This window comes from Chaetodon auriga, chromosome 6, assembly GCF_051107435.1.
Source record: "Chaetodon auriga isolate fChaAug3 chromosome 6, fChaAug3.hap1, whole genome shotgun sequence".
NCBI classification, from domain to species: Eukaryota; Metazoa; Chordata; class Actinopteri; order Chaetodontiformes; family Chaetodontidae; genus Chaetodon; species Chaetodon auriga.
Window position 1 is genome coordinate 20,747,610 of NC_135079.1, and position 15,976 is coordinate 20,763,585.

The 15,976-nt window shown below is 41.5% G+C and overlaps 1 protein-coding gene across 3 annotated transcripts in view; it reads left to right on the forward strand.

The window, feature by feature from the left end:
• The first annotated feature begins 4,788 nt into the window (after nucleotides 1-4,788).
• The window catches only part of zc3h18 (zinc finger CCCH-type containing 18), a 32,532-nt gene continuing 21,344 nt past the window's right edge, over nucleotides 4,789-15,976 (forward strand). For all 3 annotated transcript variants that reach the window (XM_076732659.1, XM_076732660.1, XM_076732661.1), the window contains exons 1-9: nucleotides 4,789-4,956; nucleotides 6,142-7,121; nucleotides 8,880-8,964; nucleotides 11,475-11,623; nucleotides 11,749-11,844; nucleotides 12,424-12,566; nucleotides 13,180-13,209; nucleotides 13,343-13,457; nucleotides 13,801-14,072. In XM_076732659.1, the coding sequence (XP_076588774.1) occupies nucleotides 6,153-7,121; nucleotides 8,880-8,964; nucleotides 11,475-11,623; nucleotides 11,749-11,844; nucleotides 12,424-12,566; nucleotides 13,180-13,209; nucleotides 13,343-13,457; nucleotides 13,801-14,072 (1,859 nt within the window). In that variant the 5' untranslated portion in view covers nucleotides 4,789-4,956; nucleotides 6,142-6,152. The remainder of the gene's footprint in view (nucleotides 4,957-6,141; nucleotides 7,122-8,879; nucleotides 8,965-11,474; nucleotides 11,624-11,748; nucleotides 11,845-12,423; nucleotides 12,567-13,179; nucleotides 13,210-13,342; nucleotides 13,458-13,800; nucleotides 14,073-15,976) is intronic.

Below are 15,976 nucleotides of genomic sequence, written 5' to 3' on the forward strand. Positions count from 1 at the left end.
GAGAATCAAGTCTTATTACTTAATTCTGTGATGGGCTGGATTTCATAGAGAAAGTTATAGCCTATTGTAAAACCCACAACAAAATTAACTGATTCCCACTGTTAATATATCATTACATTTTTTGCAATATGTTTCTGTAAAGGTGGATGTATAATCTTATCTTTTATCAAAGTTCATCATAATTGGTGGGCTGACATTTACATAAGCAAAACAATGTGTGACACTAATAAACCTCTGTGTTGTCCGACAAAATCATGACTTAGATAATTTTCCATGTAATAAATTAAATTATTTTTATAGGAAGGTGGATGTTCTAGTGACCATGATTACACATTTTATTTGAAGCCTCCCGGGATGCATTTATTTCATTTTGGTGCTTTGCCATTGCATGATTGATTAAAGCTACACCTATGGCAAATGAATTATGCAAGTGGCAGAAAATCAGTCGATTCTATTATATATATATTTATTTTATAATATTTTTTTTCTTGTATTTCTTACCTAAATCGGAAATGTTAAGTTGTATCAGGTGGAACATGATTTTATGATTTTGGTTTATTTTGAAATTTGTGAGAGGAAGTCATGTATGTCAATGCTCTTGTGAGGGCTCATATGTGTAAGGGAAGCATGTATCTCCCACTGCACACAACATGCACGCACGCGCGCGCACACACACACACACACACACACACACACACACGCACGAACGCACGCACAAACTGCCAAACATTCACTTAGCTCAAAGTGTGTACACCAACATTACTGCAGCTGATGTGTCCTCTGGTATCAGACTGACAGCTTACCGTCCTCTGAACAGCTTGGTTAAAATCTTTCAAATAACTCCTACTGTCATCTGACACACTGGCTTACCAGCACTTCATACTTTGTCTTTTTTTTATCTCTGATGCTCAATGCATTGACTGAAGGAACGACAAAGAAAACTTTTTCCCGATGTGTAGAAAGGGGCATACAACAAAGTGGCCTTCTTTCTACCACAGTCACTTCTCTGTCGAGCCTGGGGAGAAAAATCTATGAATACCCACTATTCCCGTCATCATTTTGTTTTAAACGCAAACTACTGTGTGAACAGATTTTTGTCCCCACGACGTGAGAAATACATGGGCACACACACACACACACACACACACACACACACACACACACACACACACGCACAAACGCACACAAACGCACGCAAAAGAGCTAGAAAACCCCGACACGTTTGGTCACTATTTGGTGTAACGTCACTGCTGCCATCTAGTGGATAAAAGCTGGAAGTGAGCAACTTGACTGTATAATGAAACTCAAGTGTCATTTGCCCTTTGCTGAGTCAGCCTTTATTTGGTCTAGCCAAATTTTGCATAATCCCAAGTAAAGGATGGCAAAATACAAAACCAGGTTTGATTCCAGAAGACGGAACTCTTATAATAAAATAAATAAACACCAACAAACTACATTTGACGTCTGCTCAGCAAATAACACATTCAGATGTCGTCACGTTTCAAAATGTTAGTAGTTTAAGAGAATTATTTGAAATGCTATACAAACTGTTGTATTAATAATTCATTAACCCTGCTTGAAGTCACATTTACTTTTAGAAACCTTCAATTCATTAATACACAATATTTTCTGGGTCGTCTTTGGAAATGGGAGGATGTGTGAACTCAACAGCTACTCTCTGAGAGAGGGACTTGTCCAGTGCTGCTATGTGCAGCCACTGGAACTAAACTGTGGACAGTCAGTAAATTACCCCTAACGGTTGTTTGCTTTCATGCACGCGGGAACAAATTTCCAGTCAGGGAATAAATGGCAGCCAGACGGAGTTGATTTTCTGCAGATGAATCAGACACTCGCATGGAAATATTATCTCAACAGGAGGAGTAGTTTATTACTGAGGACATTTAAACCTGCAACAATCCAGCTGTAAGGCCTACATGCTGGTCATCACTTACTTTGGATGTTTTAGCGTGTTATGAATGCTGTGTCGTGTTTTGGATACTGTAGATTTCCAAAATTGTGTATTGTTTTAGAACCTGTTAGTCTTTTCCTGTTCCACCTTCTGCATTGTAGTTGAGGAGAACAAGGGGAGATAATTATTTGTTTTCCTCACTGGCTCTCTCTCACTCAACCACTCACTCACCATGCACACACATGACACACTGTCCCAGGAACTATGCTTCTCTTCTCTTAATATGCTCCCCCCACTCTGGATGGCATGACAATTCCACTCCAGCACTGTAACATAAATCAACACACATATACGTATACATACACATATACAGCGCTCATTTGCTTTCAGTCCATTTGAGAGTGTAGATTTCAAGTCTATTGCATGTGAGACACCAGCAAAGGTGCAAGATCTCAGTGCAAATGTGGATTCCAGTTGTTCATATAGTACATATTAGAGTGGAGAAAAATAACCCCTGAAAAGGCATTGATAACACTCATTGTACAGGCTATAACTGATAGCTACAGTGCACTCCTTAGCAACATGTCTACCAACCTGGCCTTCATGCATCTGTCTTATGGCGTCACGTTGAAAGGCACAAGACAGCACAATTTGTTGTTGTCCAGAGACTCACATCTCCATCTTGTCCATCTTGGTGTGGAGCTGCTTCCACTGGTTCTTTTGGCTGGCCTGCATTGTGAGACCATTAACCTGCATCTATGTCCTAATAGGTGCAATGTCTGGCTGAGTTTCCTGAGCCTTATTGGGAACTGGTAGGGCCAGGTTTGGTCATTAGCAATTATGAGAGATAGTTACTGATATCAACAAACTTATCAATAGGAATTAATAATTTTCTGCACCACCCTGGCATCAGGGACTAATAGCTGAGCCATGGATGCAGTCTCAAAAGAAGGTGTTCACTTAAGAGAGAGAAGGCAAGATGGCGGATGTGATCACATGAGTGCCTACGTCACATGAGAATTCTAGAGCTAGAGTTGACTTAATTGAAAGAGAGCAGGGTGAAGAAGTTATCCTTCTCATTGAAGAAAATGCATAATCTGCAATGTTATCTTCATTCTGCAGCCAAGGTGAGATCACTGGTTGCATGGCGATCTTTCTCAGGATCCCAACATGTTCAGTGAACACAACACAGTCTGTCACTCATCCAGCAAGTTGGGGGACTGTTGCCAAGGCTACTTAAAGTATAACCATTTGATTATGGACAACACGCATCCTATAGAAATTTGATGTTGTGGTGGTGGTGATGTCATGGCCGTGTCGCAGGGGCTCGCCTGAATCTGGTGGGTCTCATTCAGCGACAAACCGGGATTTGGATTTTAAAACCAAATCTTGCATTCAGGTGAGATTTGCAAGGTCTGAATGGGGTTTTGGTGTTTCATTGTTCAGGCTTTTGTTTTTACACGTGGGAACCTCTTTGTTCCCACAGGGTGAGGTTCCAACAGCCTGCTGCAGCTCCTGTAGAGACAGCTCAGCTTCATCGGTCTGAGTCAGGTAGATTCTCTTAGGAGGTTTTAGGTTGTGTGTGTCAGCAGGCAAAGCTTTGTCCACCCCCACAAGACTCAGCATCATCTATACACTGATACACTAAAATGGTTGATTTTGAGTGTGTATGTAGTCAGAATTTTCCTGAACTCAAATCTGTCAATTCTTGTCAAAAATTATGGAACAATATGTTTTTTTTTTTCTTTCTAGATTGTATAAATGCACCCATTTCGAAGTATAACCGTAAGACTTTTAATTTGGAATTTCCCTACACGGAAACAACAAAATGTTTGGTTTTGATGTAGTGTGTAGTCACAGTTGTCCTGGTTGGAAAGCTATCAGTTATTGTCAGAAATTATGGAACAATGTGTATTTGTACAACCTCAATGCTTAGAAATATACCCATTTCAAGGTGCAAATGTGGGACTTTTACTTCAAAATTTCTCTCAATTGAGTAAAGATGCTTAATTTGGATTATATATCTTGTCAGAGTTTTCCTGAACTTAAATGTATCAGTGTCAGAAATCATGGACCAATGTGTTATGTCATCTTCATATTTAGAAATGTAGCCTTTTCAAGATTAAAAAAAAAAAAATGTAGGAATTTCTCTACATTTGTACATTAAAAATGTTTGATTTTTGAGTCTGTATTTAGAGAGAGTTGTTCTTAACTGAAATCTATCAGTCACTGCCAGAAATGATGGAGCAAAGTGGTTTTACAGCACCCAGTGTTTTAGAAATATAGTCAATTCAACTTTGACTTGGGACTTTCACTTTGAAATTTTTCTACACTGATGCAGTAAAAATGCTTGATTTTGATTTTGGACATAGTCATATCTGTCCTGAACTCTAAAGGTATAATTTATTTCATGTTTCTCCAGCAATCCCAAATCAAATAATTAAGTAATTTCCCTCACATCACATTTTTAATTTTTCAATTAACAGTGCACAGGCAATATGTTTTATGCTTCCTGTGAATAATGCAATTAATCTGATTTCCATATAGGCCTGTGTATTTGGTATATACGTTGTGTTAACACCTTATTTTGAAAACCGGATTTATTTTGAAGTCCGATTCAATTTGATAAATGCTACTGCATGCGGTGACCTACGGTACAGTTAAGATTCCATAGCCTCGCTATGACACTTGTCTTTGGAAAGAGAGAAATCTGACAGAATAAAGTCGTTAACTCTCCCTGTCAGCTCGCTCTGAGGCGCCTCGGATCAGGCAGTTCATCTCGAACGAGTCTAATCTGATCCACATACTGATCTGAGGTCTGTCCTCAATCACTTCCAGCAGCGCCTTTGCACCCCACATTGTCGTATGTTGATGACGTTGAGGTAATGGCCGCTCTCGCTGTGTCGTGCCGAGTGTTTTATTTTATCCACCACAGCGGTTAAAATAAACCGTATAATATTTATTGTAGACTGTAAAAAACAATATCAGCGGGAGAGGGCAGTTCTTAACGCAGCAGTGCCGTCTTTAAAGATCTCCGGGTCGGCAAGGTGAATCAAAATGTGTGGTTGTTAGCAGGTAGCCGAGTACAGCTTCGCTGTTAGCTTAGCTTCAGGGGAGGCTGCATTGTTAATTGAAAGACAAGCGAGAGTGCTACATTGTCCTGTCATTGCTAAAGCGGCAGTGTCCGATAGTTATGCCTTTAAGCGAACCAGTTTATTTGTTTGTATTCATGGAGAATATGTGCTGTTCGGTGAGGGGAGTGTGCTCTTTGGTTAACCAGCTTTCCGCACTGGCAAGTTATGGGCCTTGTTGCAAACTAGCCCGACGCAGCTATTAGAAGTGTTAACAGTTAGGTTAGTTGTAGTTGTAGGTTGTAGTAATTGCAAACTTGGACATAATGGGTTACTATGTCCTTACAAGTAGGTATGGGATTCTTAGGAGACATTTGAAGCATATGAAGGTTTTGGTTTCTACCACTGGCAGATTAGCTAGCTTGCTATTCCTTTACTGTTGAATTAGCGGCGCCGACGCTAACTTTCATTCAGTCAAGATATGGAAAAAGTAAAGAGGCTCTAGTCTTGCCTGTTTAGATAGCCAGTTAGCAAGCCAGCCAGTTTTTCTTCGGCAAAGTCCAAATCACTCGAAAACCAACATTTGGAGTGTGCTGTCATACATTTTGTGTGCTATCTAGTCAAAAATATCTTGTGCTGCATTAAGCGGTTTCATATGCCAAACTACATTTGACGGTCTGACAGTATTATTCCCTCTTTTCTCAGCTGGTTAACATGTTTACTGTGTTAAGTTACGTGTGTGTAAATACTCTTGGATACAGAACACCTTTAATGAACAGTTATGCTAGTTTATTAGGTTAGATTTGTCAGTTATTTCCTGTTGTGTTTTTCTACAAAGACAAACTGGGTTGTGGCCGTTTTCAAGTGGAAACTAAAAAATAAGTTATGTTACAATATTTTCTCTTGGTGCACTGTGTATAAATATGTGTTGGCTTTGACCAGAGACAGCTCTATTGCATAGTTCATGATCTGAAATTCTGTTCTACCTGGTATGTAACCTGGCTGGACAGATGATTAGTTGACAGTTTTTTAATTTACTATGTCATGATGTTCTTCTCATGATATAGTAAAGCATGCATTTGCTATCAAAGCTCAGACTCAATTAGCATATTACTTGTTGGCTATTTATTTTACAGATTCATGTTTTTCTGTTTACACCAGAATATTCTCTAATGGATACTCCTGAAAGCCCTACACAGTCCCCTCAGTCCCCTGAAGAGGAGGAGAAGGGTCTCTCTGACAGTGAGCTGCTGGATTCTCTTGATGAAGATGAAGACAGGCTCATCTCAGACAGTGAATTAGTTCATGAAGAGGAGAATGGACGGCTCATTGAGGAAGACGAGGAGGAGATGGAAAGCCAAGGAAGAGGTTCAGAATTAGAGGAGGAGAGGGAAGAGGAGGATGAGGTCATCCCTGACTTTGTCTCTGACCCAGAGGATGAGGAGCCCGTAGGAGAAGCAGAAGGGATGGGGCAGGAGGATGGCACCATTATGCTGATGGAGGGGGATGAAGATGGTCCACAGGGGGACCATTTGGATGGGGAGGAGGAAAAGGAAGGAGAGGAGCAAGAGGGTAGAGTCTATGACACCCCACAGTCTCCAGACTCAGAACCAGAACATGGCAGGAGCTTCACTGCTGAAGAGGATGGAGAAGATGGGGAGGAACGTTACAGTGACTATCATAAGGAGATCTCAGCAGAACCTCAGACAGCTGAGGTGGATGATGAGGAGGAGGAAGACAAAATCAAGGCTGAGCAGGAAGAGGAGGACGAAAGGATGAGAGCTGAGGAGAGGAGGAGAGCTGTTGCAGCGAGGGAGATGAAGGATGACTCAGTGTCTGTTTCCCGGGAGCTGGACGAGCACGAACTGGATTACGACGAAGAGGTCCCAGAGGAGCCCAGCATCCCTACACATGAGGAAGAGGAAGATGAGGATGACACAAAAGCAGAAGGGGAAGAGGAGGAGGAGAGTGAGGACAAGAACAGAAAGAAGGAGAAAAAACCAATCCTCCCCCCATCTCCTAAAGACAGTGAATTCAGGAGAACAGATGACTCGAAAGGGCCTGAGAGAATGCGCAGAGATTCCTTCAGAGACAAGAAGAAGGATGAAGATGATGGAGAGATTGATGAAGGAGAGATTGATGTAAGTGATCATTGTTTACTGGTAGCTACATGTTAAAGGTTCTGTGTATGAGATTTTCGGCCACTGGATGTTGCTACACCTCCACTGTTCCTTTGTGTCAGAAGCATAGTGAGCAGTAGGTAGCCCTGTTATGGCTGCCATTACGTATGCTACACTGATAGTATTACAGTGCAGGCCGCGGCTACCGCAGCTTGGGTCAAAACATGCATTCAGCTCATATGAGCTTGGAGTCAATTACCAACCACTTTCTGGCTCTGTGGTCAGCATGGCCTGTTCTATACAACCAGATTGGAAGTATTTCACTCGGCTGCCATTTTCTTTGCTTAGTGACAGCATGTAGACATAAATTTGAAAAATACACGGCCTGTGTGGTGGTGCCAGCCACTAGTTACCGTTTGCCATTGTTTTGTAACTGTACTAACTGTGCAATGCTGTCACTAGCTGTGCTTCGCTACATTTTCGAAATGCCCTGGAGATTCGCACTTGGAACACAGTTTGAATAAAGAATGAGATATCGTAACTAGAGGCCACAATGAGGCTTGGAAAATTAGTAATGCGAATTAATAATTGTTCATTTACAACCAGGAAGGTTGTGTACACTAGAGCCAAAATAAATAAATAAATAAATAAATAAAATACAGCCACTACTTCCATTCTACCATTATAAAGTCCATTGAATGACTATGATACTCTACTGTAAGCCAACTAGCGATTGCAAAATTCGCATAATAAAATCATAATACCGATCCCAGCTGTTATGCCGACTCTATCCGGTCACTAATGAAAACAGACATCTAAGGTTCAGGTTCAGCCGTGTTTACGCAAACAGTATACAGTGCCATAAACTCTTGCCGTGTCTTGGTCAGGTAAGACTACACCTCATGACCCCGACCAATCACAGTATGTCTTATTTCACAATCACACACAAGTTCAGATGTCACTGAGGAGGTGGGTGAAGCAGCTGTCAGTCCTGGTGACAGAAGTCTTGTATGTGATCCTGGCGATGTGCTTGTCCTTGTGCACCATGTCTTGTGTCAAGAAAAAGCAATTCTGACATGCTCATGGGGCGTCCCAGATGTTGCACAGCAGGTTGTTTAGCATGTCACACTACAGGGGTATAGACGCCTGCTTGTCGTTCATGGTTGGCCTTGATGCCAGTCGTTGGACGGCCACAACCAAATCGTCTCAAAATCGGTCTAGATTCATGTTGTCTGATCCTGGCAGTAAAGGTTCAGTGTGTAGGATTTAGTGCAATCTGCTTTCCTTACCCCTTCCTTACTAAGTATGTGTCAGAGAACCTTTAAAAGACCTAAAATTAGAAAAAACACTACAGTTCAAAAAAAGGTACATGTCTGACAGGCTTCATAATTCTGTACAAAATGTACTAAAATATACAATATATCACAGTCTGATAAATAACACACACACACACATACACCACACATACACAGCCCTGTTGGCCTGCTGGGAACTGACTGTATGACTCTTTTAAAGGACCAGTGTGTCAGTTTTGGTGGCATCTCATGGTGAGGTTGCACACTGCAACCCGCTGAGTACCCCTCGCCTCAGCCTCCCTTACTAAGAGTGTGTGGTGGCCGCAAAACTTTAAAAAAGGCTCTTTCTAAAGAATCTAGATGTGTGTGCGTGCGTGCGTGTGTGTGTGTGTGTGTGTGTGTGTGTGTGTGTGTGTGTGTGTGTGTGTGTGTGTGTGTGTGTGTGTTATAGGTGCTCTAATGTGTCATTTGCGTGTGTGGGCAGGATGATGACCTGGAGGAGGGGGAGGTCAAAGATCCCTCAGACAGGAAGATCAGACCACGTCCAATTTGCAGGTTCTTCATCAAAGGTAGGTGGTGAAGAGCAGATCTTACCCCAGAACTGATCCAGTATATCATGGCTGATATTATTGGCCGATATAAGCTTATGACAGGTGTATTAGTATTTGTGCATGTGTAAGGCGGTGCGTAACTAAATATTGCTGTGGCACTCTCACAAAGATATGCATCAGGTCCGGACATCCCTGTTACATTTTTGCTGCTGATACCAACTACCAATAATCTATGAGCCATATCAGCTGATACACATCCAATATTGATCTTTTGTTTTGTTTCATTACAGCAGCTTGCGTATCGCATGTTATAGGTCAATTTGACTGCTTTGTATTGTATTGGGATCTCCACTAGTTGGCAGTATGTCCTAGGCTTCAAAACACTGTGTGAAGGAAAAAAACACAAAAAGTCAATCTTGTTCAGAGGCGTAGAGCGGTTTGTTTAAGTACCAGAGCACACGTGTGACGCTCAGGTTTGCAGGGTGTCCAAGGTTAAGTTGTTGCCTGTTTCAAAGATTATGTAACCCCTGTTCCTATGGTGGCAAGTTCACATACGTTAGTCAACTGTAACTGACCGCAGCATCAAATGTTACACTGACTGTTTGAATACCAACCCATGAGTACCTACAGAGTAACTAGAAATTTAATAAAACACACTAGGGAAAGCTGAGCAGTCACTGATTTGCTGGCCCCATATTTTTACTGAATATCTGCTGATAAAGATCAGCGTCCAATCGATCTGGGCGTCCCTAGTGTCTGCAAGAAAAGTTGACGAGTGTATCTCAGTGTGGCAGACTTCTTTCGTAACTATGTTTAGGATATCCATCCATTCTTTGTCGATATTAAAAATATGTTTGTGATATTACATGGGGAGACCATCAGAATAAGTTTTTACAACTCAGGCTGTACCACAGAGTGACTGTCTACTTTTCTACTTTATTTATCCATAAAGTAGTCAGTGTTCAGTGTTTTATTTATATCATAGTTGATTTTAATGTGGAGTGGAAGTATGTGGTCACATTGCTACAAAGATTGGTCTGTTCTCAAGTTGTCTGTGGGTTTTTAAAAAGCCAGATGGAGAAATCTAAGTTTTCAGACAAATGGTTGGAGGACAAGGAGTTTGAACCACGGCTGAAGCCCATCTCTGGAAACAACCTTGAGCTCCCATGTGCTACTGTAAATGCTAGCCACAGATACGTAAAACTCTGTGTAGATTCACAACTAAAACTGTGTGTACGCACAACGACAGATAAATGCATTCTGTTCATCACATTTATGAAGCTGTACATACAGCTGGTTGTGTGGTATAAATCTTAATCATTGTGGAAACAGATACACATGTACGAGCTTCATTTCTGCTCCCACATCTAGTAACAACTTTTTGCATAGTGCCACTTGTATCAGGCTTGTTTAAATGATCCTTTGCAAACCTCTGATGCTGAATTTTGTGCAGAGGACGCGGGAAAGGTTTTCCTCTGATGACTCTTCCACGAAGGTCATATTTGTGCAGGTGTGGCTGCACAGCAGAACAGTGCACCGACACCACAGTCTGCTAAATCTTCTGCAGTCAAGCTGGGGCTTTTGATTTGCCTTTCTAGCAATGCTATGAGCAGCTCTCTTGGAAAGTTTTCCTGGTCTTCCAGGCCTCAGCTTATTAACTACCAATTCTTTATTATGTTACGAACTTACGAATTTTCAGTGTGCTGGGCGGCTGCTTAGAGGAGCCCATGGTAACTGATTGTTGAAACAAGGTTTGAGGAGTCACAGTATTATGAAGTTTTGAAGTCTGCATCACTTGGCCTTTCCTAAGGATGATTATGAACAAGCCATCAAGGTTATATGAGAGCCCCACTCGCTAGGGGGGCAAATCTTTTGCACGGTTCTCCTTTCTGTCTTTCACTCTTCCTTCTTTCAGCTATTCACAGTGACAGACATTTTGACAAAGGGTGCCTAAACCTTTCATGCCACTGTATAACATATTGACTCATCTGAGAATCTGTGTTGTTCATAGAGATTATCGTGAGGAAAAGAGTTAATCAGAGGGTGGCGTTTATCATAGCTGATCTAAATTTGAAATTCAGAGCATAACCTCCTATCGAGCAGGTTAAGTGTGCATCAGAAGTGTTTCAGCCTTAACAAAAATTAAGATTACGAGAACAGGTTTTGACTTAAGTCAAAAAAAGTTAGTTGTACCTGGTATACATTTCAATTTCTTTTTCCACTGTCCTCTCATCAAGAATAGACAATAGGGGTACAGTACTAACATTAATGTCTGTATTAGTGCTTTATATTTTTCCACTGCTGCTGTTTATTCAGTTGTGGCAGTTTGTTTGTCATGTTATATTATGATATTTACAAGAATGGAATATTGATAATGACCATATCATTGCATTCATAACATAAGATATAATCAGTTATATGTTTTCAGTGCCTCAATCCAAGAACCATTCATGACAAAAAATAATTACTCTGGATCACTCTGCCTGCACTGGATTTTAAACCATGCTGCTATATTTTGTTTCCTCCAGGAAATTGTACTTGGGGTATGAACTGTAGGTTCATCCACCCTGGAGTCAATGACAAAGGTAACTACTCTCTCATCAGTAAGCCAGACCTCTTCTCACCTAACGGAGCGCCTCCTGGAGGACCACACCCACTCATACCCAATAATCCCTGGGTACGTCTCTCTCCCACTGCTCTGCACTCACATAGCACTCATATGAAGACTCTAATATTTTTGCACTTTTTTAAAACAGTAAAATGTATGAATTATGAAACTCTGAATGATTTTCACTGTTTTAGGCTGGACCTGCAGTGGAGGAGCTCCCTCCACCCCCTCCTCCAGTTGAGCCTCCTGTGGAGAGTGCCTGGGAGCGAGGTCTGAGGCATGCCAAAGAGGTAAACACTTCCACTGCCTCCCGTGGAAATACAGTTGAGCATGTGCCAAATGGAACGGCTGACATGCTGCCGAGTGTGTTATCTACCTGTGACTATAGACCTGTTTGTTTAATAACACTCCAGACCAAATGGAGTTTACAGATTACAGGGTTTGCAGGTTTATTACTACCACTTTATTACTATTACCACCTTTTCCTGTCACCAGTTTGGAGAAGTTTGCCCTTTTAGCTCATAGGGCTGAGTACAGAACTTTTATACTTGCTACCTGCACCAATCCTCCTTTCATGAAGGTCGTAATGATCTGTTTTTACTGAAGCTGATTTTGAGGCGTTCTAAGATTTTTGATCATACAGAGAAGTGTTTCTGTTATTTAGCCAACCCCCATTCGTTACAAATGTGATGGACAAAATAATAGAGACACAGTTCACTGAAATACACACACATTAGAAGCAACAGTAGGTGCAACATCCAGAGATGGTTAGACATAGATACCTTACCTCTCTTCATGTCATTTTAAAATCTGCAGATTTCTGCACAGTGTTTACATGAATACTTAATATCCGGTTCTGTGTCCCATAGGTGCTGAAGAAGGCCACCATCCGTAAGGAGCAGGAGCCAGACTTTGAGGAGAAGCGTTTCAACGTGACCATCGGAGAGGACGAGAGAGAATTTGATAAAGAGAATGATTTCTTCAGAGAACGCAGCTATCGCATCATCAGAGAGTATGACCTGTTCCCATTCAATACACTGTGTCATCAGCTGAAAGTAGGGAACAAACAAGACAGTGTCACTGACACAGGAAGCTTTCACCCTCCACAAACTAAAACTTAAACGGGAGCACTTAGGGCTGAGTGTAATACTAGTCTGGTTGAAGGTAATAGTTCCACATGAGCTAGTGAAACCTTTCCCTGGTTCAAGTGTGGGATTTTACCACAGTGTCTCCAGTCAGAGGTTTCATAAAGTAAAGAAAATCTTACCACTGCACATGCTTTTTCTTCCAGGAGATTCTACATGACAGAGTTATAGATCAAGTCAAAGATAACTCCACTAGTTTTTTTTAAATATAGTCCAGACAGACCTTGTGTGCTCTGTAACGGTCTAGTAAGAGATTCTGTTGTTTCTTCAGTGCACTACATCAAAGGACACTCTTTTGTTGTCTCCATGAAACTGGACATCTCACAGAAACATGCTCTTTGAAAGATTTGTATCATTCTTTTTGCAGAAGAACACACTGACGTTTGCCTTTGAAGTATACACACAAGCAGTGTGTAGGAAATGCACCAAATATGATATGATTGGTGTTGTCATTGATTCTAATCTGTTTGTCTCTTTCAGTGAAATGGACTTTAGAGATCCTATATATGGGTAAGTGTAGAGCAACATAGACACATAAACTCTTCACACTTCACTTGTTCATTTTTCTGTTCCTTGTCAGAACCAGAATCAAACTGACTTTCTAATGTAACATACGATTTCTCACATGTGTTTTCCGTTGCAGTGACCCATATGCTGATCCATACTATGACTATGAAATGGAGGCTCTGTGGCGAGGTGGCCAGTATGAAAACTTCAGAGTGCAGTACACAGAAGCTCCCCTTCCTTATCACTACAGCGTGAGTATCCTCCACAGTCTGCTGAACGAGTTCTCCTTAAAGTTCAAGGTTTTCATCGCTCATGTGAGTCCTTCAACGACCTAAAATCAAGTTTGAAGAAACACATCAGTGAGCCACGACATTGCACTGGATGACATTTTTCCCCTCTGAAAATAGTCCACAATAGATTGACTCTTCACCCCCGTTGGAGTAACAGTAAACACTACTGTTGATGCTACAGAGATTTATTTACAGTAAGAAAAATGTAGAATAATGCTAGTTGGTTTTCTCAAAGCCATCACCTCCATTTCGTCAGGAAATAGCCTGTTTTTTGCTAGAAAACTGATCACATCCACCTCGACAGGAGCGCGAACGGGAACGCGACCCTCGGGAGCGCCACAGAGACCGAGAGAGGGAGAGAGATCACCGCGAGAGGGAGCGCCGGCAGAGAGAGAGGGAGAGGGAGAGAGAGCGTGAGCGCGAGAAGGAGAGGATGCGGCGAAAAGAGGAGTGGGAGAGGGACCGGATGAAGCGGGACGAGAAGGAGAGGCCAAGGATGCGTCCTCCTCGAGACGCCAGGGAGAAGAAAGACGAGGACAAACTGAAACCACGATCCCCCCTCAGCCTGCCACCCAAGTAAGTGAAATTTCAGTTGGCTGTTACCATGAGTTTGTGTTGGCTGAATAATAAGTAAAAAATGTTTGATCAGAGGATCATCAGTGTGCAGGAGAGGCACAGGAGCAACACCACAGAATCTCTAACCTGTCAGAATCAGTTTTTATTTACTTTCTTTACTCAAATACAGTTTGTTTTAAGACATACATTTACACTGTCTGGTTTTTAAACTTTATTAACAACACAGTAATAATACAACATGCCTCAGTTTATTGAGGTGTTCCCAAAACACCCAATACTGCTTGCCGACCATCTGTGAGCCAGATGAGCTCATTGTTTTTTGTTTGTTTTGTTACAGCAGCTGGTACAGCAGCGTTGTAGGTCAGTTTGGCTGCTTTGTAGTGTTTTGGGATGTTCACCAGGTGGCAGTGTAACTTAGGCTATAAATGCTGTGTGACTGTACAGTATAAAGTAAAGAGCCTCAAATAGTCAATTTTGTTGGTTTCCTCTTCTGCCTGTCTGACTGTACAAAGAACTCCCAAAGAACAATGCAACAAGTAATACTCCAATCTGCCGATAAAATACAAAAGAAGAAAATGACCAGCCAAAGCAGTAGCTAATCTAGTTAGCCTCCATGTGCCCGTTGCCTTCAAGCCAGCAGCTGATCCAGCGGGTTGCTCATTTAGACTCTTAAATTAACACCTTGGTTGAATGAATAGTCAGCCTCATATTTTCCACCGCCGGCCTCTCAGTAGCTGGCTTCGGCAAGAACGGAGCCTCCCTTGACTTCTCAGTCCTATTAATTTTGTCTGTTACCCTGCACCATAGCAAATATGTTTATCTAAGTTTGCCACGAATCTTAAAATTTGCCAGATTCTTGTAAATTTAGCTACTGGCTGAGATGACAGCCAGCCCCTCTGGCAGTGAATCAGACCATTAGCAGAGGGAGGAGGACACCTGTGAGGTTTTTGAATAAATGCTGTAATGATAATTATCTAAAATTGTGTGAAAATGCATAGTTTTTAGTCAAATAGCATCATTTTCTTGGGGGAGGATCACCAAACCCCTTGACCACATGATTTCCCCCTTGCAACTGCAGTGCTCTGCACTCTCTCCATTTTCCTGCTTTTTTGTCCTTTTGCCAGTCTGAATATTGTTAACAGTATAGCAAGATCTTTTTAGATGGAAGTTATAATTCTTTCTATTACACCCACATGGCTGACCATGAAGTTCTTTTGTATTATGTAACTGCCAACTCGGAGTTTACATGGAAAGACCAGGTTCCACAAATCCTACATGACATTGGTTTATATGTTGTCATTACTTTAGACTGTCAGAAAAGAAATGGAAATTTGTAATTAGAATTTCAATTTCCTGCTAAAGGCTTTGCCTCTTATGTAGCATGCAGTGTAACAAAATATTCCTCTCAGTGCAATATACATTACTACAACTCTGTTGGCATTTTTTTCAATCCTTCCCTCATTGTGATTCAGTCTTCCAGCTTATGACTGATAACGCAGCCAGTGGTGTCACATATTTCCATTGTTTTGCCTGCATTTGAGGTGTCTGGTTTTGAAATTGTGGAATTTAACTAGGTTTTCCTCGCCAGCCTTGAAGGCACCAACAAGGATGATGATGATGTTCCTGTCACCTGTCAGCCAACACCCGTATTTTGCTATTGTTCAGCCATGAGTGACGTAAAACACATATTACCTGCCAGAGGCCATGTGGAAATCCTCAAACTCAAAGACAAAGAAAACACAGAAATACATCCTGAGAGCTGTCTTTTGTGGGTCATGTTTTCCTGCTGAACATTTTGAATGAGTGGACCCTAGTGAAAAATGCAAACTTTAATTGATTAAATATTTAGTGTTGATATACAATAGCTGATGTCAAGCTAGCTAGCTTTTTAAAGATTTATTTAT